Source organism: Pongo abelii, chromosome 23 (assembly GCF_028885655.2).
Source record: "Pongo abelii isolate AG06213 chromosome 23, NHGRI_mPonAbe1-v2.0_pri, whole genome shotgun sequence".
Classification (NCBI taxonomy): domain Eukaryota; kingdom Metazoa; phylum Chordata; class Mammalia; order Primates; family Hominidae; genus Pongo; species Pongo abelii.
The window spans coordinates 35,775,851-35,797,677 of record NC_085929.1 but is presented as its reverse complement, the minus strand read 5'-3'; the positions used below and the strand labels follow the sequence as shown (position 1 = coordinate 35,797,677).

Below are 21,827 nucleotides of genomic sequence, written 5' to 3'. Positions count from 1 at the left end.
AGGATTTAAGGTGACCCCAAGACAATATGTATTTGTTTCCCATTGATTACTGAAACAAAATCTATGGGTGTCTCTCGGTTGGGAGGCTTGCTCAGTGCCATCCTGCCATAAATACAAGCTTAATTTGGAAAAATCCAATTGGGCTGGAGAGGAGGTGCTGTGTTGGCTTGGTTTCCAGAGACTGTGAAATGACTCCTGATCCCTCACATCCGTTGCACTAGTAACTTTCATCTTGCCCTCGTATAGTAATGACTTGAAAGGAGATATTGGTGGGTTATTTGAGTCCCTTCCATAGACGCAACAAAAGAGACAAAGTGAAGTGGGTTTTCTCCATTCAAATGTCTATTTTTTGGAGTTGTGTGGTTTTCTATACCACATAAAACTACAGGTAGGATTAGAAGGCTGCACTTGAAAGTCTCAATGTGTTTTTTGTGGGGGTGGGGCTGGGAGACGGAGTCTTGCTCTGTCACCACACTGGAGTGCTGTGGCACAGTCTCGGCTCACTGCAACTTCTGCCTCCTGGGTTCAAGTGCTTCTTGTGCCGCTCAGCCTCCCAAGTAGATGGGACTACAGGTGTGCACCACTGCGTCCGGCCTCAATTTTTTTTTTTTTGACTGAATCCTTAGCCACTATCAGGGAACTGTCCTCCTTGTCAGAAGGGGGAAGCAGAATTCCTTCATCAATAGAGCATAGGAACTAAGCTCAGGTAGACCTGAGATGGTCTCCCAGCCCAGCCTCTTACAAGCCATTTGACCTTGGGCAAGTTATGTAACATCCCTGAGTCCATTTCATCATCTGTAAAATGGGATTCAAAGCAGTTACATTATTGACAAGATTAAGTGAGGTAATGTGGGTGAAGCCCCTGCCTTTAATAGGGGCTCAGTAAATGATAGATTCTTAATAAATGTATCTAGGGTATCTTGGTTCCTGTGTAACTTCTTTTCTTTCATCTGTTGCCCAGAAGAACTACTGAGGTACATAGTAGATGCTCAGTAAATTTTTGTTAAATGAATTTTTGTTAAATGAATGGCGGAGCTTCAGTACTTTCTTTGTCCTATTGTCTTTTTTTTTTTTTTCTGAGACAGAGTCTTGCTCTGTCTCCCAGGCTGGAGTGCAGTGGTGCGGTCTCGCTACTGCAGCCTCAGTCTCTCGGGTTCCAGTGATTGTCCCGCCTCACCCTCCCAAGTAACTGAGATTACAGGCACGTACCACCACGCCTGGCTAATTTGTTGTATTTTTAGTAGAGATGATTTTTACCATGTTGGCCAGGCTGGTTTCAAACTCCTGACCTCAGGTGATCCACCCGCCTCAGCCTCCCAAAATGCTGGGATTACAGGCATGAGCTGTGGTGCCTGGCCCCTATTGTCTTACAATAGTACTTCACACTGTGAGCTTTGCTCTAGGAGATGTCCTGAGAGCGCCTTTAAGAAAACTGGCCAGGTAGATTTGGGAACTGCTGTAGAGTACAGATTCTAGCCCTTTCCAGAGATGAATCATGCATGTTACTATTTTAGCAGCTTAGAAAAGTTGTGGGGAGAAGTCTCCCTAGCCTTTTAAGCTTGGTATTTTCTAATCTCATTTGACGGTATAGGGTAACATAGTGCCTTGATGATGCTGTGATGAGGCTTCTAATGAGTTAATGTGTGTAAAGTATTTAGGACAGTGCTGAGCAAAGTGGGTCCCACAAAGGGGCTGCTGTAAGCCCGTCCATCCTTGTGCAGATATTTTTGTGGGAAAGATTTCTAGAAGAGGCACATTGAAAAATTTGATGGGACCGGGTGTGGTGGCTCACACCTGTAATCCCAGCACTTTGGGAGGCCGAGGCAGGAGGATTGGCTGAGCCCAGGAGTTTGAGACCAGCCTGGGCAACATGGTGAGATCCCATCTCTGAAGAAAAAAAAAAAAAGTTGATAGATTCCTCAGAATTACTTTTCAAAATCTAATCTGCCATGATCTAAAGTTCATTTCTCCAGGAAATAGATAAGCAGCTGTTTTCCTATACCACATGTGTTCTGGATCCTCCTCCTCCCTCTGCACCATAACTGAAGATGGGATAGAGCATAACTGAAAGTCACCCCTCTCTTCTCTGTCTTGCAGAAGCCTGGCTACAGATAAGGGACCAAAATGACTGACTCAAAATATTTCACCACGACCAAGAAAGGTATTACTTGTTTAATAATGGGACTTGTCCTACGCTTTCTCTGCCTGTCCCTTCTGTTTTCCTCCTGTGGCGGTAGGGAGTAGGGGTGGGAATGAAGGCCTGGAAACATGTGGCAGGAATGGCCTAGGGCTTGTGGTAGATCTAGAAAATTGAACTGTTGATGATATAAGAAATTGACTACTCCTTTTAGAGCTCAGAAAGGGAAGAACATTAGCTCCAAGTGTGGGGAAAAAAAGTGCCCTTTTATTTCCCATGGCTTAAAATAATTATGTTTTTTTCCAGGGGAAAGAAAACACACAATCCTATCAACACTCCCACAGCAATTTTGTGTGTGTGTGTGTGTGTGTGTGTGTGTGTGTGTGTCTATCCATGTATCTGTGTGTCCTTATCCAAGGGCACGTGTTTTTCTTTTTTTTGAGACGGAGTTTCACTCATGTCACCCAGGCTGGAGTGCAGTGGTGCAATCTTGGCTCATTGCAACCTCTGCCTCCCGAGTTGAAGTTATTCTCCTGCCTCAGCCTCCGGAATTGCTAGGATTACATGTGCCCGCCGCTATGCCCAGCTAATTTTTTTTTCCTGTTTTTTTTTTTGAGACGGAGTTTCGCTCTTGTTGCCCAGGCTGGAGTGCAATGGCACTGATCTCAGCTCACCGCAACCTCCGCTTTCCAGGTTCAAGTGATACTCCTGCCTCAGCCTCCCAAGTAGCTGGGATTACACCACCATGTCCGGCTAATTTTGTATTTTTGGTAGAGACGGGGTTTCTCCATGTTGGTCAGGCTGGTCTGAAACTCCTGACCTCAGGTGATCTGCCCCCCTCAGCCTCCCAAAGTGCTGGGATTACAGGCATGAGCCACTGCGGCCGGTCAGGCACGTATTTTCATGGTTTTAATCCTGTTTTTCATTTGACGTTTTGATATCATAAACATTTCCCAACAATTCTAATGACTCACTATTAAGTCTATTGAGTAGCTACACTGAAATTTGCTAAGCTAGGCTTATATCATTGGGTATTTTGGTTGTTTGTGCTTTTAAGGAAATGGAAGATGTTCTCGTGGCTGACAAATGTGCTTTAACCCTGTAAGCATCTTTCTGGCCAGCCCTTTATTCCTCCCTCCTTCCTTCCAAGTGATACTGACACATGCGTGCTGACCAGATGAAAAGAGTCTGTTGTTGGATCAGCTGATCCAGGACTCAAAGTCTGTCCCTCATCAGGCATTTCATGTATTGGTCTAGCTGGTTTTTACTGAGAACCTACCATGTGTAGTGGAAGAGAAACAGAGCCTCTGACCTGGTGTTGCTCAAGGTTGAGCAGGGAAGACAGTCTGTAGAGTAGTAACCACACTGAAGTGTAGTGGGTCCAGGGGGGACTGTGGGAGAGCTCTGGGTGGAGCTGGCCAGATCGATGGGGGATAGGAAGGGGAAGGAGTGAGTGCTGTGCCTGTGACACATTCGGGGAAAGGAAGTAGTGGGCATGAGCTACTGAGGAGGGTGATACAAGAAGAGGTTAGAGCCGGGCACAGTGGCGCCCCAGGTGGTGGCTTGGGTGGGAGGATTACTTGCTTGAGCCGAGGAGTTCGAGTCTAGCCTGGGCAACTAATTGAAAAAAGAGAGAAAGCAATTGGAGAGGTATGCAGGGATCAGTCTTGTGGAGCCTAGTGAGCCACAGGGTGAATGTAGTGCTGAGTGTATTAGAGTCCCAGGGGTGGGTTTTGTTGTTTGTTTGTTTTTTTTTTGAGACAGAGTCTCTGTCACCCAGGCTGGAGTGCAGTGGCGAGATCTCTGCTCACTGCAGCCTCCTGGGTTCAAGCCATTCTCCCAAGTAGCTGGGACTACAGGCACGTGCCACCATGCCCAGCTAATTTTTTTATTTTGGGGGTGGGGTTTTTTAGTGGATTTCTTTTGGGAAGAGAGATGTGTGGACAGACATGCCTGGGTTCAATGCTCCAGCCAAAGAGACAAGGAAACAGGTTTAGGAAAGCAAAGTGAGTATCTTGGGTAGGCCCAAGCATAGGGATTGAGAGCATGAGCCTTGGAGCTGGCAGATCTGGTTTTCAGTTTCAGCCCTACCCCCTACCGGCATTGGATATAGGTTACTGAGCCTCTCACAGCCTCCATTTGCAAAATGGAGGGAAATGCAGAGTTGTGAGGATGAAATAAGAAAATGTGTGGGAACAAGTTAGTATGGGACTAGGCTTAGAGAAGGGCTCAGAGGGCCGGGCATGGTGGCTCACGCCTGTAGTCTCAACACTTTGGGAGGCTGAGGCGGGTGGATCACCTGAGGTCAGGAGTTCGAGACCAGGCAGGCCAACATGGTGAAACCCCGTCTCTACTAAAAATACAAAAATTAGGAGGGTGTGATGGTGCCCACCTATAGTTCCAGCTATTTGGGAGGCTGAGGCAGGAGAATTGCTTGAACCCGGGAGGTAGAGGTTGTGGTGAGCCAAGATCGCACTGCTGCACTCCAGCCTGGGTGACAGAGTGAGACTATGTCTCAAAAAAAAAAAAAAATGGCCGGGCGCGGTGGCTCATGTCTGTTATTCCAGTGCTTTGGGAGACCAAGGCGGGCGGATCACGAAATCAGTTCAAGACCAGCCTGACCAACATGGTGAAACTCCGTCTCTACTAAAAATACAAAAATTAGCCTGGTGTGATGGTGCCTGTAGTCCCAGCTACCTGGTATGCTGAGGCAGGAGAATTGCTGGAACCCAGGAGGCAGAGGTTGCAGTGAGCTGAGATGGGGCCACTGCACTCCAGCCTGGGTGACAGAGCGAGACTCCATCTCAAAAAAATAAAAAATAAAAGAGAAGGGGTCAGGAAATGACATCTGCCCTCCTAACCTGTTAACAGGGTCCTGACTATCTGTCCATGGCAGGGCCAGACAACCCTACTTCCTCATTTGTTTTTTTCACATCATGAAGTTCTTCAGAACAATTGATTATATGCTTGAGCTCTCATGGAGCAGCTGAATTCCTGTTTTCAGAGCTGAGCAACCAACCACTTGTGTCTCAGGAAGTGAAACCCTGAACAAGCTGTTTTAAGTAGAGGTTTGAGGAAAACAGGAAAGGCCTCTATGTGGGAATCCACAAATCCTGCCCTCACCCCGCAAGCCTTAAGTACTCAGGTTCTATTGCACTGAGGCTTTTAAGGGTCTTTTGTTGAGTGAGGGTAGCTGAGGACAGCTTTGCCTTCCACTGGGTTTTTAGCTCCCTGGCTGAGCAGAGCCTGCCATCATGTTTTTGATGCTTTTGTCTTCCTCAGAACCTTTGTAGCTTCCATGGTTCCTGTTGCTTCAATCCATCCAGAGTGGCCTCTAAGTTTCTTTTTTTTTTTTGGAGACAGGATCTCACTTTGTGTCCCCCAGGCTGGAGTGTAGTGGTGTCATGGCTCACGGCAACCTCGATCTCTGGGCTCAAATGATTCTGCAGCCTCAGCCTCCAGAGTAGCTGGCACGGCAGGCGCGTGCCACCACACCAGGCTAATTAAAAAAATTTTTTTGTAGAAACGAGGTCTCACTATGTTACCCAGGCTAATCTCGAACTCCTGAGCTCAAGTAGTCCTCAGCCTCTTTTCTTTTTTCTTTTTTTTTTTTTTTTGAGGTGGAGTCTTGAGTGGCGCCATCTTGCCTCACTGCAACCTCCACCTCCCGGATTCAAGCGATTCCCCTGCCTCAGCCTCCTGAGTAGCTGGGATTACAGGCACGCACCACCATGCCTGGCTAATTTTTTGTATTTTAATAGCGACGAGGTTTCACTATGTTGGCCAGGATGGTCTTGATCTCCTGACCTCGTGATCTGCCTGCCTCGGACTCCCAAAGTGCTGGGATTACAGGCATGAGCCACCGTGCTGGCCGATCCTCAGCCTCTTAAAGTGCTGGGATTACAGGTATGAGCGACTGCACCCGGCCTACAAGTTTCCATCTTGTTAATTCCTGTCCTAACAGTCATCCCTCACTGTTGCCTGGCCCACCTGAGGCCAGGCGCCTGAAGCTGCCTTCAGCCAACAGCATAGGATGTCTTACTTGCCTCCCTCTGGTTCTTTTGGAAGTTAGATACTGGGAATCGTCCCCTGCCAGGGTAGGGAGGGATCACTCATGCTTGCCTCCTTTCCTTAGGGGAGATCTTCGAGCTGAAGGCAGAGCTCAACAGTGACAAGAAGGAGAAGAAGAAGGAGGCAGTGAAGAAAGTGATTGCATCGATGACCGTGGGCAAAGATGTCAGGTGTGCAGGAGTAGGCCTGGTGGCAGCTGGAAGCTGGCTGACAGGGGAGGGTTTATAGCTTGGGTCCACTTCAGTCTCTCCTTTAGGGTGTCTAGGGACCCATGTCTCCCCTCATACAGCTCCCTTCATAAAACTTTCTTCCCAATAGAAGGTTTTGTTTACACAGGAATCACAAGCCCAGACACTGACAGGTCAGGTGGTGATGGAGTGAGTTAACTGGAGTAGGTGGGAAAGGTAGCAGGCGATAGAGTGGGTGTGGCATGAACCCTCTCAGAAACTCCAGAGGATCACTACTGGCTGGGGAAGAGGACCCAGTGTGGCCAGGTCTTCTGGTTTTTAAAAAGAATGGGAAATCTGGGCCAGGCGCGGTGGTTCACGCCTGTAATCCTAGCCCTTGGGGAGGCCCAGGCAGGCGGATCACGAGGTCAGGAGTTCGACACCAGCCTGGCCAATATGGTGATATCCCGTCTCTACTAAAAATACAAAAATTAGCCAGGCGTGGTGGTGCATGCCTGTAATCTCAGCTACTCGGGAGGCTGAGGCAGGAGAATTGCTTGAACCTGGGAGACAGAGGGTGCATTCAGCCGAGATTGTGCCATTGCAGTCCAGCCCAGGTGACAGAGCAAGACTCAGTCTCAAAAAAAAAGAAGAAGAATAAGAATGGGAAATCTGGATTTTTCATTTTAAATCTCCCTGTCTTAAGTGGCCAGAAGATATTAAACAAACACTGTGTGGTGCAAGTAAAACACATGTGCAGATTGGATTTCTGTAATTTATCACTGGTGTGCAGCCTCTGTCACACCTGATGGCTAAAGCAGGTCGTGTGTAGAGTGGCTGCTGCACCTTGGCTCATGCCTCCCCTGTGGGAGCGCCCAGTGACCCAGCTTGTCTTCCCATCTTTAAAAACCCATTCGAGGCCGGATGCTGTGGCTCACACCTGTAATCCTAGCACTTTGGAAGGCTAAGGTGGGTGGATCATGAAGTCAGGAGTTCAAGACCACCTGGCCAACATGCTGAAACCCCGTCTCTACTAAAAATACAAAAATTAGCTGAGCGTGGTGGTGGGCACCTGTAATCCCAGCTACTTGGGAGGCTGAGGCAGAGAATTGCTGGAACCTGGGAGGCAGAGGTTGCAGTGAGCCAAGATCACGCCACTGCACTCCAGCCTGGGCAACAGAGCGAAACTCCATCTCAAAAAAAACATTCAAGGTCTGCCTTCCCTGTGTTTCCTTCCCTGATCACCCCAGCCCACTACCTCAAGCTCAAAGCATTTGCTGTCTGTTCCCATCACCCAGCTCTCAATGGAAACTGTTCTCTTGTTATGTGTACTTGTGTTTACCTGCTCACCAGATTGTAAAATCTCAAAGGCAGAGACTGGATTTTAAAACAGCTTAATATTTGCGCAGTATTTGAGAGTCTGCACAGAACATTTTGAGATTTGTTTTCTCAGTAGTTTCTTACAATTCCCATATTGTAGGTAATGACAGTTTTACTGCCAAAGAAATAAAAACATAAAGTGACTGCCTAAGAGTCACATGGTTTATGGCAGAACTAGGACTCAAGCCCAGTTTTTCTGAAATCCAAATCCAGGCCGCTTTCACCCATGCCCTCGTGGTGCCCAGCCCTGTGCCTCATAGCCCGGGTGCTGAGGTGGAGCAGCTCCCATCCAGGTGCCAAGATAGGCTCCCACTGCTCCAGACGTCCCCATGGATTGCTCCCCAGCAAAGGACCTCCTGCCAGCAGCTCCGGGAAGGAGCTCTGCAGAGAGCCCTTTGGAAGCCAGAGCAGAAAGGGAGCAGGCACCTGCTGGACAACTGGGCCTCCTTCCAAGTCAGATTTCTTCCAGGACAAAGCTGCTCTCCTTCACCCAGAACACCACTGTCACCTCCTCACAGAGGAGAAACATCTTTGTTCTTCCATCTCAAAAGAGCTGACTTTGTTGATATGACGGGCCCCAAAGAGCGAGTTGGCCTCATCAGCAGTTTTTCCTCCTCCCTCCTCCCCATTCTTCCTGGTGCGTCATCTTCCAAGGTGACACATACATTTTGGCTTTGGCAAGACTCCTGCCTGTTGGGACTCAGGAAGTTCACTTTGTCCTCCTAAGTCTCTATGTTGACACGTCCTTTCCTATAAACACATAAGAATTGAGAGGGGATATGATGATTCCAGAGATAGAAAATTGATCTCTAACCAAATTTCACATCTTAAGAAGGCCTGTGACTCTGGGCCCACGGGTACCACATTGAGAAGGGTTCCACCCAGTGGTCATGAGTACGGACCTTGTTCTCAGACCTGACTCCTCCAGGCAGGTTATTTGACATTTATGAACCTCAGTGTTCTGTGAAATGGGGATCATCCCCTGACTTCTAAGGGCAGTTAAATGAGATCAAGCATGTAAAGCTCTTAGCACCAAGCCTGGTGTATGGTGCGTGCTCCATGCATGCCATGCTGGTTCTTACCGGGTGCCAGAGCTTGTGGTGAAAGCAGCGTGAGCCATCCTGCTTCCCTGCGACCCTCCAGAACCAGCAGCCCAATGTAAGGGGCCACGTTAAGTATCAGAGAGGGAGAAAGGATTATTTTCATTTACTCAGCATCTCCCAGATATCAAGGACCAGATACCTAAGTATGTTGTCTCATTCAGTTATCATAAAGGCCCTGTGAAGTGAGTTTCTGCTGCATCTTTCTTGCAAGTTAGGAAATTGAGACTCAGGGCGAGGGGGCAGGTGACAAAGGAATTTCTCCAATGTCATATAGCTAGCAAGAGGCAGTGGTGGGTTTGATGGGCTCCAGAACTCATGTTTGAACTATATGAAAAGAACCAAGGACTTTCCTGCTTTTAAAATTACCCTTTGGGATTCCCTTTCTATCAATAGGTGTTGATTGTTAACAGCAGACCTGAAACCCTCCCTTTTACCAGGAAGTCCAGTGTGTCTCTCCTTTCTCTCCTACCCACTGTCCTCTCACCCACTAGTTAGCAGCCTGAAAATCTTCCTCTTCCTTTCTTCAGCCTTTCCCATGCTGACACCATTTTGACCTTCCAGTGCCCTCTTCCCCGATGTGGTCAACTGCATGCAGACGGACAACCTGGAGCTGAAGAAGCTGGTATACCTCTACTTGATGAATTACGCCAAGAGTCAGCCTGACATGGCCATTATGGCCGTCAACACCTTTGTGAAGGTGAGCAGACGCTTGGTAGGCGTGGGGACATTGGGTGCTTAAGGCTCTGTCTCCCCTCAGTCTCTTTGGGGTGGGGCCCTGTGGCGTTGCATGGAGTCCAGACCTTCAGACTGCGTGCACCCGCCCAGCCTGCAGGCCTCTTCCTCCAGCAGAGGGCTCCCACACTCCAGAAAATCAGATGTTAAGGACCCTGCGTAACTCATCCTGTGTGAGGTCCTGCCAGGCCTGTTGATCCCCTCACTGCCCTGATTGGGCCCTGCCCTGCATGCTTTGCCAGGGCAGGAATCAGCAGGTGTCCGAGAGCTTCTCTGTTCCCCTTATAGACTGCTGCTTTCTCCATTTTCTGTCCTTCAGATTAAATTGTCAGCTCTGTGCACCTATATTTTAATTTTATTTTCTCCTAATGTTTAGTACCTGTGAATTTGTATACCTTTAGAACCTTAGCTCCCCTGAGTCCTGTCCGTGCTCGGATATGGGGAAATGAGGCTTCTGTGGCCCAGTGGAAAGACCGAGGGCTGTGATGCTAGGTGAACGTGGGTTTGAATCACGGCTCTGCTCTGTGGCTTCAGATGAGCTCCTAGCCTTTCTGAGAGCCTCAGTTTCATCATCTATAAAATGGGACCCGTATTGTATTTCTACTGTGAGGATCAGAGGAGACGGTGTGCAGAGCTGGCATGGGTGCCAGTTATATAGCATTTACTTTTGCTGCTGTTGGCTGTAGTTGGTGAAGGTCCACAGCAGCCATCTGATGTCGCTCAGCCTAGCAGGGCTCAGAGCTGCAGGCCAGGGAGAATATGAAGCCACAGATGGCTTATCCCATCCCTGCCCTGGCCGATGGCTGGTTCCCCCCAGGACTGTGAGGACCCCAACCCCCTCATCCGAGCCCTGGCAGTGCGGACCATGGGCTGCATCCGCGTTGACAAGATCACAGAGTACCTGTGCGAACCACTCCGGAAGTGCCTGAAGGATGAGGATCCATATGTGCGCAAGACAGCAGCTGTGTGCGTGGCCAAGCTCCACGACATCAACGCCCAGCTGGTGGAGGACCAGGGCTTCCTGGACACCCTTAAAGACCTCATCTCCGACTCTAACCCCATGGTAAGCCACTGCCACCCACCGTGCCACCTCCACCACCTCCCGGGTTGCTTGGGAAGACATTGGCTTGACCCTTCACCAGGCAGTCCTGAGTACCTAGAAGTCGGAGCCTGGCTGGGGGTGCCAGTTGTTCTTGTGCCTTGTGGTGGTTCAGGCACCTTCTCTGGAGGGAGCTAGACCTGGATTCCCTTTTCCTCACCTTCTGACTAGTTGTGCAACCTGTGGCAAGCTGCCTAGGCTCTCTTTTCTTCATCAGTGAAATGGATCTCATTCTACATGGCTGGCAGGAGTGCTGTGAAGATGACGTGCCTGGGATGGCCTGGTACACAGTGCGCCATCAATACTAGTGCCCTCCTTCCCCTTCTAGTCACTGTTATTGTTGCTCTCTTCTCACCAAGACATATGCTGCATGTGTGGTGCTTTTCCCTTCCCCCATCTTTGCTGGATTGTAGAGGGTCACCCTTGAAGTAGCATAGCCTGGAAGACAGGATGTAGCTGGATGCGGAACTCCACAGTCTCCTTACCCATGATGGTGGCAGCAGTTTGGAGGGCAGTTTGGCAGGGCCTGTTTAAAACGAATGCACAAACCCAGCCATTCCCCACTCTAAGCAGAAACACTGAGCAACTGCCATACACAGTACTGAGTGGCCAGTACAGGGATGGGCACTGGAGCACTGAATGGTTCACAGAGAAAAGTTGGAAACAATGCAGAACCCTTAAAAACAGCTGCCTGGGCCAGGTGCGGTGGCTCATGCCTGTAATCCCAGCACTTTGGGAGGCTGAGGCGGGTGGATTATGAGGTCAGGAGATCGAGACCATCCTGGCCAACATGGTGAAACCCCGTCTCTACTCAAAATACAAAAATTAGCTGGGTGTGGTGGCATGTGCCTGTAATCCCAGCTACTCAGGAGGCTGAAGCAGGAGAATCACTTGTACCCAGGGAGTCAGAGGTTGCAGCGAGCCAAGATTGCGCCACTGTACTCCAGCCTGGCGACAGAGCTAGACTCCGTCTCAAAAAAAAAACAAAAAAACAGCTGCCTGAGGCCACACACAGTGGCTTATACAGGATTACATGCCTGTAATCCCAGCACTTTGGGAGGCTGAGGCGGGTGGATCACCTGAGGTCAGGAATTCAAGACCAGCCTGGCCAACATGGCGAAACCCCATCTCTACTAAAAATATAAAAATTAGCTGGGCATGGTAGTGCGTGCCTGTAATCTCAGCTACCCGGGAGGCTGAGGCAGGAGGATTGCTTGAACCCGGGAGGCAGAGGTTGCAGTAAGCCAAGATTGCACCACTGCACTCCAGACTGGGCAACACAGCAAGACTCATTCTCAAAAACAACAACAAAAACAGGCTATGTGCAGTGGCTTACGCCTGTAATCCTAGCACTTGGGAGGCTGAGGCAGGAGGATCACCTGAGGTCAGGAGTCTGAGACCAGCCTGGCCAACATGGCGAAACCCCATCTCCACTAAAAATACAAAAATTAGCCGAGTGTGGTGGTGCATGCTTGTAATCAGTCCCAGCTACTCGGGAGGCTGAGGCATGAGAATCACTTGAACCCAAGAGGTGGAGGTTGCAGTGAGCTGAGGTCACACCACTGCACTACAACCTGGGCGACAGAGCACGACTCCATCTCAAAAAACAAACAAACAAACAAACAAAACACCTCTCTAGTGGAAATGGATTGAGGGCCTGGAGCTTCACCTGGCAAGCCCCTCTTCTCCAGCCCCCATCCTCTCCCGGTAGCCTCGAGGAGCTCTGCAGGAATCCCCTAGCTCTGAGAAGCACAGCTGACAAGCATTGAAGTGAGCTGCTGTTGCTGGTAGACAGGCGCTGCTGTGTTAGGAAGCTGGGAATGCTTTCTATGGCTAGGCACTTGGAGCTAGGTCTTTCTTGTTTTTCTAAATGGCAGGCACACTTGTTTTGTTCCAGTTTGCAGAGGAGTCAGCAGGGTGAGTGCTTGGAGTGGGTCTCGTTGCAGCTCCAGACCCTGCCCATTGGGTCATATTCCTTTCAGGATATTTGACCTCAGACCAGCCAGCATCATTAGCCCACTGCCCCCTGGCCTGTGAGCAGCACCCCCAGCCTCTGCCCCTTCCACCCTCTCAACCAGGTGGTGGCCAACGCAGTGGCAGCGCTCTCAGAAATCGCCGAGTCTCACCCCAGCAGCAACCTGCTGGATCTGAACCCACAGTCCATCAACAAGCTGCTGACAGCCCTCAATGAGTGCACCGAGTGGGGCCAGATCTTCATCCTGGACTGCCTCGCCAACTATACGCCCAAGGACGACCGCGAGGCCCAGAGGTGAGCGGGCTGCCCCTTGCTTGCCAGCCCAGCTTGAGGACCCTGGTCCTCAGGGGCTCCAACCAGGCACTGGGCCTTGGGCCTTAGTGGGCCCCTTTCTAGTGCTTTGCCTTATAACCCACCCTCAGATACACCTAAAGGGAGGCCTGCCTGCTTCCCACCTCTCCAGAGCCAGGTAGGCAGGAGAGTTGCCTTGGGCAGCTATGGGCATAGGCATGGCCTGGCCTGGGAGCTCGCAGAAGCCCAGGGTACCTCTTTTGAGTTCAGTAGGTGGGTAGCACCAGAGCCACTGCTCATTGAATTCTCACTGGGTGTCTGGGGCTCTGCCGAGTGCTTTCCACACTTTAGAGTCTTTAATGCAACTTTCATCATCATCCCCCACTTTCCAGATGAGGGAGCTCCAGCTTAGAGAGGTGGAGGGAATAGTGCAGGTCCCCCGGCTAGGGCTCACCTGACTCATGGTCTTAACCAACAAGATACCCTCCAAGTCGGAGGAAGTGAGGAGTTAGTTGCCATCTATACAGTATGTACTACGTGCCAGTACTGTGCTTGTTCTTTTTTTTTTTTTGCAGAGTCTCTGTTCCCCAGGCTGGAGCTGCAGCCCCAACCTCCGGGGCTCAATCAGCTCTCCCAGGTAGCTGGGACTACAGACATCTGCATGCCAACATGAGCAGCTAATTTTTATATTTTTTATAGAGACAGGTTTTCACCATGTTGCCCAGACTGGTCTCAAACTCCTGGGATCAAGCAATCCACCCACCTCAGCCTCGCCCAGCCTTGTTCTTTACATGCGTTATGTCAGTTAAGCCCCTAGCAACCCTGTGAAGTAGGCATCATCATCTTGATTCTATAGATGAGGAAACTGAGGCTCAGAGTGATTTGAACCTGCTGGGGGTTATCAGGCAGCAGAACCAGGATTTAGATCTTCTACAAAAAACATGTTTGTTTGTTTGTTTGTTTGTTTGTGACAGGGTCTCGCTCTGTCACCCAGGCTGGAGTGCAGTGGCACAGTCACAGCTCACTGCAGCCTCAAACTCCTGGGCTCAAAGCAGTCCTCCTGCCTCAGCCTGCCAAGTAGCTGGGACTACAGGCATGCACCACCATACTCAGCTAATGTGTAAAATTATTTTTAGTAGAGAAGGGTCTCATGATTTTGCCCAGGCTGGACATGCTTTTTTTTTTTTTTTTTTTTTTTTTTTTTTTTTTGAGACTGTGTCTCACTCTGTTGCCCAGGCTGGAGTGCAATGGCGCAATCTCGGCTCACTGCAACCTCCACCTCCTGGGTTCAAGCGACTCTCGTGTCTCAGCCTCCCGAGTACCTGGGACTACAGGTGCTCGCCACCATGCCCAGCTAATTTTTATATTTTTTGGTAGAGACAGGTTTTACCATGTTGGCCAGGCTTGTCTCAAATTCCTGACTTCAAGTGATCCACCCACCTCGGCCTCCCAAAGTGCTGGGATTACAGGCGTGAACTATCGCGCCTGGCCTGGACATGCTATTTTGGTAACTAAAAACAGAATGTTTCCCCTTGTCTTTCCTGTTTGCCCCGTTGGAATGGACGGACCCCAGCATCTGTGAGCGGGTCACCCCCAGGCTCTCCCACGCCAACTCCGCTGTGGTGCTCTCTGCTGTGAAGGTGCTGATGAAGTTCATGGAGATGTTGTCTAAGGACTTGGACTACTACGGCACACTGCTCAAGAAGCTGGCCCCACCCCTGGTCACACTGCTGTCAGCCGAGCCAGAGCTGCAGTATGTGGCCCTGCGCAACATCAATCTTATCGTGCAGAAAAGGTACTGAGGTCACCACACACACGTCCCTGCGTACCCCTCAGGGAGCCGCTTCTGCTGGGAATGGGGGCTCTCAAAGGAAACTGACCTGTCCCCATGCAAGAAGTCTCAAATAGCTTAACCCAGAATAGCTTAACCGAAGTGGCAGCTTTGCCCCCTGAGGGTTATTTGGTGGTGTCTGGAGATACTTTGGTTTTCACAGCTGAGGGGGGCATGCTACCGGCTTCTAGTGGGCAGAGGCTAGGAGTGCTGGTCAGCATCCTACAGTGCACAGAATAGCCCCTCACAGTAACTGGCCAGCCCGAAATGTCAGCAGTGCTGAGGTTGAGAAACCCTGGCTTAACCTAACTAGGAAGCAGGCTATGTAAAGACTAGCTTGGTGATTAAACTAGATATTGTCTTCATAGTCCACGAACTGTCCTGAAATGGGCTGTCAGATTTTTTGTATCTGTGTGCATTTCTTCGGGGGACAGAGTCTGTAGCTCTAGTCAAACTCTCTGAGGTTGAAGCCTTGAGGTCTGGGGGAGGGGTACATCGGACTCACTCCAAATGCTGTGCCGCCTGCTTCCCTCCCGTGAGAATGGCTGAGCAGTGAGCCGCTGCTCCCGGGGCACGCGGTGTGGTAGTTGGGGGTAGGCCAGAGCAGAAAAACCATTGAGCAGTGCTGGGTCGGAGGGGTTCATGGCATGCTCCCCTTCTTCCTCTGAAGTGGCTCTGAGTGGCAGAGCCCTGCAGCTCTGGGGAGGGGGATTGACCTTGAGTTCTCCTCACAGCTTTTGGTCAAATGGCTCAGTCAGCAGTGGGGACTTGACAGTAGCAACCATTGATCATTCGTGGGGACTTGACAGTAGCAACCATTGATCATTCGTATGTTACAGCAGGCCCTATGGCTGGGAGTGGGGCTACACAGAGAGCTGGGGCCTCATTAGTCATTTTCTCTTGGAAGACAGCACATCCTCCTGGTTGTAGCTTCAGTCTGGGTCTTAGTACTCTCTGGGGGGACCCAGAGATATTGGTCGAATTGGGTTATTAAGGAGGTAAATATGGGAAAGCCTTCTGAGTTCCTAAACCAAGGGATGAAACTAGGGCTTCCTGGTTGCAGCGTGGGTCTTTATACACCAGTGCCCTTGGGTCACGGATTTAATGCGGCGTAGTGACTAGTAGAGCAGATCAGCGTGCAGGATTCCCTGTGCTATATTTAACATGGTAAATCTCTTAAGAATTTGTCCGTGTCACTGAGACATGCCCTGCCCTGGTCCCAAGATGTGGCTGGGCAGCTTTTGCCAAGTCCTAATCGCAGAAATATCTTCCTGCTACCCAGCTCGGGGTCTTGCCTCTCCCATGGGGCACGACAAAGTCTCCTTGCTTGGCCAGGACCTCCCTGCAGTGTGCACAGCAGCACAGAGTACCCAGTTTTCTCCTTTCTCTCTGTCCTGTCTTCTCCCTTCCTCACCATCTGTCCTCGTATCTTTTCCTTCCTCCTCTCTGTTCTGGAAGGGCATAGGAGTAGGAGTCAGAGGCAGAGGATTCTCGCCCCACTCTCGTCTTTACTGACATTAGCCATGTGACCTAGTGCCAGCCTCTCACCCTCTCTGAAGTTTCCTTGTTCAGGAAAAATGTGGTGGGTGATACTCGCGGAAGGCAGAAGGATGTTGCCTTTGAGGGAGGAACAATGACACATGTGAAAGGGCTCAGCTAGTGACAGCTCCTGCCTAGCGATGCCTTCTCTGAGGCAGGCATCTGTCGTGCTGGATGCTTCTCGTCTCACTCTCACAGCAGGCCGATTAGGTCGGTGTCCGTGTTGGGGTCCCAAGACCACCTTCATGCTCAGGATTCACTAGCAGTACTCACAGGACTCAGCATATATTTTTTAAATATATATATTTTTTGAGACAGGGTCTCACTCTGTTGCCGAGGCTGGTCTTGAACTCCTGGGCTCAAGCAATCCTCCTGCCCCAGCCTCCCAAAGTGCCTGGATGACAGGTGCAAGTTGCTGTGCCCAGCCAGGACTCAGCATATAGCTATACCCACAGCAAAGATCTATCAGCAGCAGAGCAGGGCTGCCCGGCTGAGTCACAGGGGAGAAGGACACAGGTGGAGTCTGGAGGATTCCATGAGAGGCTTCCTTGTACCTCCTCCTTCCCATGGGGAGTCATACAGAGCACACTCCTCCCCCAACAAAATGCAGCAACATGTATGTAATGTCTCTGCCCAGGAAAGCCTATTTGAGACTCGGCACCCAAGTTTGTTACTGGGGGCACCTACACAAATTCCAGATTCCCAGGAGGGAAGCATGTGTTCAGCATAAACTGTATTCTTTGTACAAATGGTCTAGGCACAGTTAAATACCTGTATCATTTAGGGAACAGTGAGAACACTTCAAAATCCAAGTTGCCACTTGCCAGGCCTTCTGAGGCTAGCAGTCCCAGACCTGCAGTAGTAACATGTTTCTGTACAGCGTCATTCCCATTTCATGGGTGAGGAAACAGGCCTGAGGTCACAGGCTGGGACTGAGACTGAGATATGTCTGATTCCCAAGCCTGTCCCGTGGGGCCTGCTGCCTCTGGAGAGTGAGTGAGCCGTCTCGCACTGTGCTCCGTCTCCCTTCCGGCGACGTGCTCAGGCACACAGGAGCAGTCAGAGCCTTGCTCAGGCCGGTTGCTGGGCCCTCTGCCCAGGAGCTTGCAGCCATGGCAGTGACTCTGCCTTCACAGACATCAGGCTCCACCTCAGACCCCAGAAATGTCCCAGCAAACGTGGAGGGCATTTTCTCACGGGGCTTAAGCCTTGTTTTTTGCTCTCCGGGCATCCTGCCCCACCACCAGGCCTGAGATCCTGAAGCATGAGATGAAGGTGTTCTTCGTGAAGTACAATGACCCTATCTACGTGAAGCTGGAGAAGCTGGACATCATGATCCGCCTGGCCTCCCAGGCCAACATCGCCCAGGTCAGCCGCGTGTGATGGTCAGGACACGGGCTCGGTGTGGGACCATTCCACCACCACCAGACTGTAGGCTCTGGCCCAGGTGACCAGTCTCACCATTAATGGTTTATCTCATGAAGAGTGTTTAGCATGGGACATGGGGCTTCGTAAGCAAGTAAAAGAAGTGATGTTTTTGTTACTAAAGAATGTTTCTCCTGTCATCCCTTACAACGTGGTGTTGGATATATTAGCTAAATCAACCTCAAACAAGGTTGTCCAGGCCTTCTTTCCTTTTCAGGCACCTGCCAGCTCTCTCCCTTGGGCCTTCCACCTGGAGCAGGAGGCAGAATCCCATTCGCCTAGCGAGTCTGTGTATGTTCACTGCCCAGGAGTGTTCCAGCATATTGCCCCATCAGGTCCCCCCAGCCCCATCTTTTCTGTTTGGGCCACAGGTGTTGGCAGAGCTGAAAGAGTATGCAACAGAAGTGGATGTGGATTTTGTACGGAAGGCTGTGCGTGCTATTGGCCGCTGCGCCATCAAGGTGGAGGTGAGGCTCTGGGACTCTGTCCTTGGCTGGAGAAGGGAAAGGGGGCTGAAACCGGGAAACCAGTCTGATTCAAGCAGAATCTGCCAGCTTGCTTGTGGTCTGGGAAGGCCTGAGGCTCATCACTGGAGCCCCCATGGCAAGCATTATGCAGATCTGGTGGGGTTCCTTCTCACTCTATAGTATCCTTTAGGCCTTCGAGTTGCTGCCGATCAAATTAACCCATCATAATCATGGTTCTCCTGTAGCATTTGTTAAGATGCTGGGGCAGCCACAAGCTAGTAGACTTAGCATTCACTTCACAGAGCTGGGGTAAGGGTCCTGCCTGTTGAACACCTCTTGGCAAATATTGTCATCATTCAGCTGCCCACGTGCCTCTGTGTCCAAGCACCCCAGGGCCACTCCAGACTCCTGCGTCCTGGCATTTTATCCCTGTCCTTTCTCTGTCTGTGGAGATGTTCCTTGACCACTAAGCCAGATTATCCTTAAATGGGTCCACTGGTGGCTAGAGTGTCCTAGGATAGCTGGTCGCCCCCGACCTATCCCCTTAAGGCGTGCTCACCCTGGAGCCTATGATGCCGTCCTGAGAAATCTCCTTCAGAGCAGGCCGTGAGAGCAGTGTGTGGAAGTAAAGGCAGAAGCAGTCAGAGGTTCTGTGAGTGTTTTTGGACATAGGAGCCCCCTTTCTGAAACAAGTAAAAAGAGAGGTGGGGTTGGACTGCAGCATAGTCACCTTGCCCTCAGGTCCTGGCCTAGAGAAGCTCCAAGGACCCTCCTAGCTCTCAGGAACTCTTCCTCTGGCTACTCCTCAGTCTCATTCCCCATGTCCCCACCATCCTAGGGCCATGATTTGGTACTGGTTCTCTCCTGTTACCTGGGGAGAGGGTTCTCCTGTTTTCCCACTGTGATGAGGAAGGTGTGCCAGAAGTGATTTGCAGCCCTTGGCCAAGGCATGGACATCAGAGGCTCTATTGGAAACGGGGTGTGGGGACCTCGCCCACACTCTTCTCTTCCCATGCAGCAATCTGCGGAGCGCTGTGTGAGCACACTGCTTGACCTCATCCAGACCAAGGTCAACTACGTGGTCCAGGAGGCCATCGTGGTCATCAAGGACATCTTCCGCAAGTACCCCAACAAGTGCGTGCCCGCCCTCCTAGGGAGAGGGCATCTGACTCTGCCTGGGGACAGGGATGGCGGAGCGGAAAAGGAAGGAGGAATCTCCTCTTCTTTACTTCTTGGCCACAAGTGGCATTCTCAAAAGAAACCATTTGTTTTTTTATTTTATCCACACTGCCCCTCCTCTGCTCCCCAGGCCACAATAAGGGCTAATGTGTGACAGATGAAACTCAGATCCCCAGGCCAGGTGTGGTGGCTCATGCCTGTAATCCTAGCACTTTGGGAGGCCGAGGCGGGTGGATTGCCTGAGATCAGGAGTTCAAGACTAGTCTAGCCAACATGGTGAAACCACGTTTCTACTAAAAATACAAAAAAATTAGCTGGGTGTGGTGGCATGTGCCTGTAATCCCAGCTACTCTGGTGGCTGAGGCAGGGGCATTGCTTGAACCAGGGAGGTGGAGGTTGCAGTGAGCTGAGATCGCACCACTGCACGCCAGCCTGGGCAACAGAGTGAAACTCCGTCTCAAAAAAAAAAAAAAACTCAGATCCCCTTTACCTGCCACCTTGGGGTCTTAGGAGGCAGGTCCCCTTCCCTCCTGGCCCCTGTCTGGCTTCCCTGGGTTGCCCGTTCTCCTTGAGGGCTCCCATACCGACTGTGCCCTGGTCTCCCAGGTATGAGAGTGTGATTGCCACACTGTGTGAGAATCTGGACTCCCTGGATGAGCCTGAGGCCCGGGCTGCCATGATCTGGATTGTGGGCGAGTACGCGGAACGGATCGACAACGCAGATGAGCTGCTGGAGAGCTTCCTCGAGGGCTTCCATGACGAGAGCACACAGGTGAGCCAGCGAGCTGGCCAGGGTGTGAGTCATGACTGGAGCTCAGCCCTGCTGTGGCCCATACTGCCGTGAAACCCTCCCTTCCTATTACCTCGTAAACAGCCCTGACAGACAGATGAGTGATGTGCGCATGATGGACACCGCCCCTTTTCCTCCTCACTGCAGTACAGTCAAGTCGGGGACACATGAGAGTCTGTGGTGGTGTGCATGTAAGGCAGGCAAAAGTTCTTCATTTTGTTTTAATTTCATAGTCATATTTTAATAGGAAATACATTGACTTGGTTTAAAATTGATACAAAAGCATATATAGTGAAAAGTTTCCCTCTCATCACTTTGTAAGACACAAATTCTCCTCCCAGAAGTCACCACTTTTCTTGATTTCTTAGGAAACTTCAGGAGATCATTTAGGAATACACCAGTAGACCCACAGATAAACACACATGCACCCATCCTTCCTATACACACATACACACATCTAACATACACACACATATACAACCAATTCTTATTTTTCCTGGTGCTTCTGTTACATAGTCATGGCAGACACTGAATTAGCAAGTACTGAACCATAGCTCCTAGGAGAAATACAGAGTTTGGTTTTTCTGAGCATTTAGACACAACGTTTTTGTCAGCTGATCAGTTAATAACCTTTTTAAATGTGTGTTTCTGTTTCAAAACACCTTAGTTAATATATATTGTCAATTCATGGACATTGAACTCATGGCCATTGATACTGTAATTCATGCCTGAGTGAAGCTTATCAAGGACATGTTTTCTCTGAGGCACATCACAGCCTTCTGTGCTTGGGGACACTAGGCAAGCACTTCAGTGCTAGGGAGCATTTTAAACAAGGAAATCAATAAAAAGCTCAAAAATGTGAAAAACATGGCACTAAATAGATGGTGGAAAGGATGCTTGTTTACAGGATGAGAGCTGAAACATGAGTGTTGCCTTATTTGACCTCAGCTGTGAATGTGTGTGTCAGGCAACTGAAAGCTTTCACGGTTCTGCACGTATTTGCAAATGACTGCAAAGGCACCATGAGTCTTGATTTGGGGGCTACAAGTAAATTTTAGCAAGTAGGCAGATTCACAAACATGGATTGCTCAAGTAGTGAGAATCAACTGTATCTACACTGCCCTCATTTATTTTTAAACACTGCTGTAGCATACTTTGTAAATTCAAATTGTTTAGCACCTTGCCTTTTTCTGCTACCAATACCTGCAAAGACTGTGCTCTCATTCATTTATGCTTTATTTAACCAGCCTCTCCTGGTGGGTATTTAGGTGTCCAGTCTTGCGCTCATTGAAACAGTATTGCTGAGAATAACCTGTGTAATGCACATCTGCACGCATGGCTGGAGGATACATTCATAGGAGCAGGATGCTTAGAGAAAAGGGCATGTGAGTTTGAGATTTGGGTAGCTGTTGCCAGATTCCTGTTGTGGAGGTTGTGCTGGTTTAGACTCCTGTCTCAGATGCTGGGATTGCCCTCTCCTTACTCCTGCTTTGTTTTTGCTAGTCCAGTAGCTAACAGGGGTAACTCACTGTAGTTCTGTTTGCATTTCTGTTATGAATGAGGCTGAATGTCTGCCTTGTCATTTGTATTCCCTTTTCTCAGTTAACTGGGAACTGTCTGTTAGTCGTTCGTGAGCACAGA

The 21,827-nt window shown here is 50.1% G+C and overlaps 1 protein-coding gene across 10 annotated transcripts in view; it reads left to right on the top strand.

Moving 5' to 3' along the window:
* AP1B1 (adaptor related protein complex 1 subunit beta 1) overlaps positions 1-21,827 on the top strand; it is a 60,543-nt gene that overhangs the window by 19,382 nt on the left and 19,334 nt on the right. For 6 of the 10 annotated variants that reach the window (XM_024239956.3, XM_054543302.2, XM_063722833.1 and 3 more), the window contains exons 2-11: positions 2,098-2,161; positions 6,273-6,378; positions 9,420-9,555; positions 10,408-10,653; positions 12,768-12,958; positions 14,529-14,750; positions 17,573-17,693; positions 18,122-18,217; positions 19,236-19,351; positions 20,003-20,168. In XM_024239956.3, coding sequence (XP_024095724.1) covers positions 2,125-2,161; positions 6,273-6,378; positions 9,420-9,555; positions 10,408-10,653; positions 12,768-12,958; positions 14,529-14,750; positions 17,573-17,693; positions 18,122-18,217; positions 19,236-19,351; positions 20,003-20,168 — 1,437 coding nt within the window. In that variant the 5' untranslated portion in view covers positions 2,098-2,124. Of the gene's footprint in view, positions 1-1,090; positions 1,202-2,092; positions 2,162-6,272; positions 6,379-9,419; positions 9,556-10,407; positions 10,654-12,767; positions 12,959-14,528; positions 14,751-17,572; positions 17,694-18,121; positions 18,218-19,235; positions 19,352-20,002; positions 20,169-21,827 lie in introns of those variants that run through there. The other 4 variants (XM_063722832.1, XM_054543301.2, XM_063722834.1 and 1 more) reach the window with 4 other exon arrangements.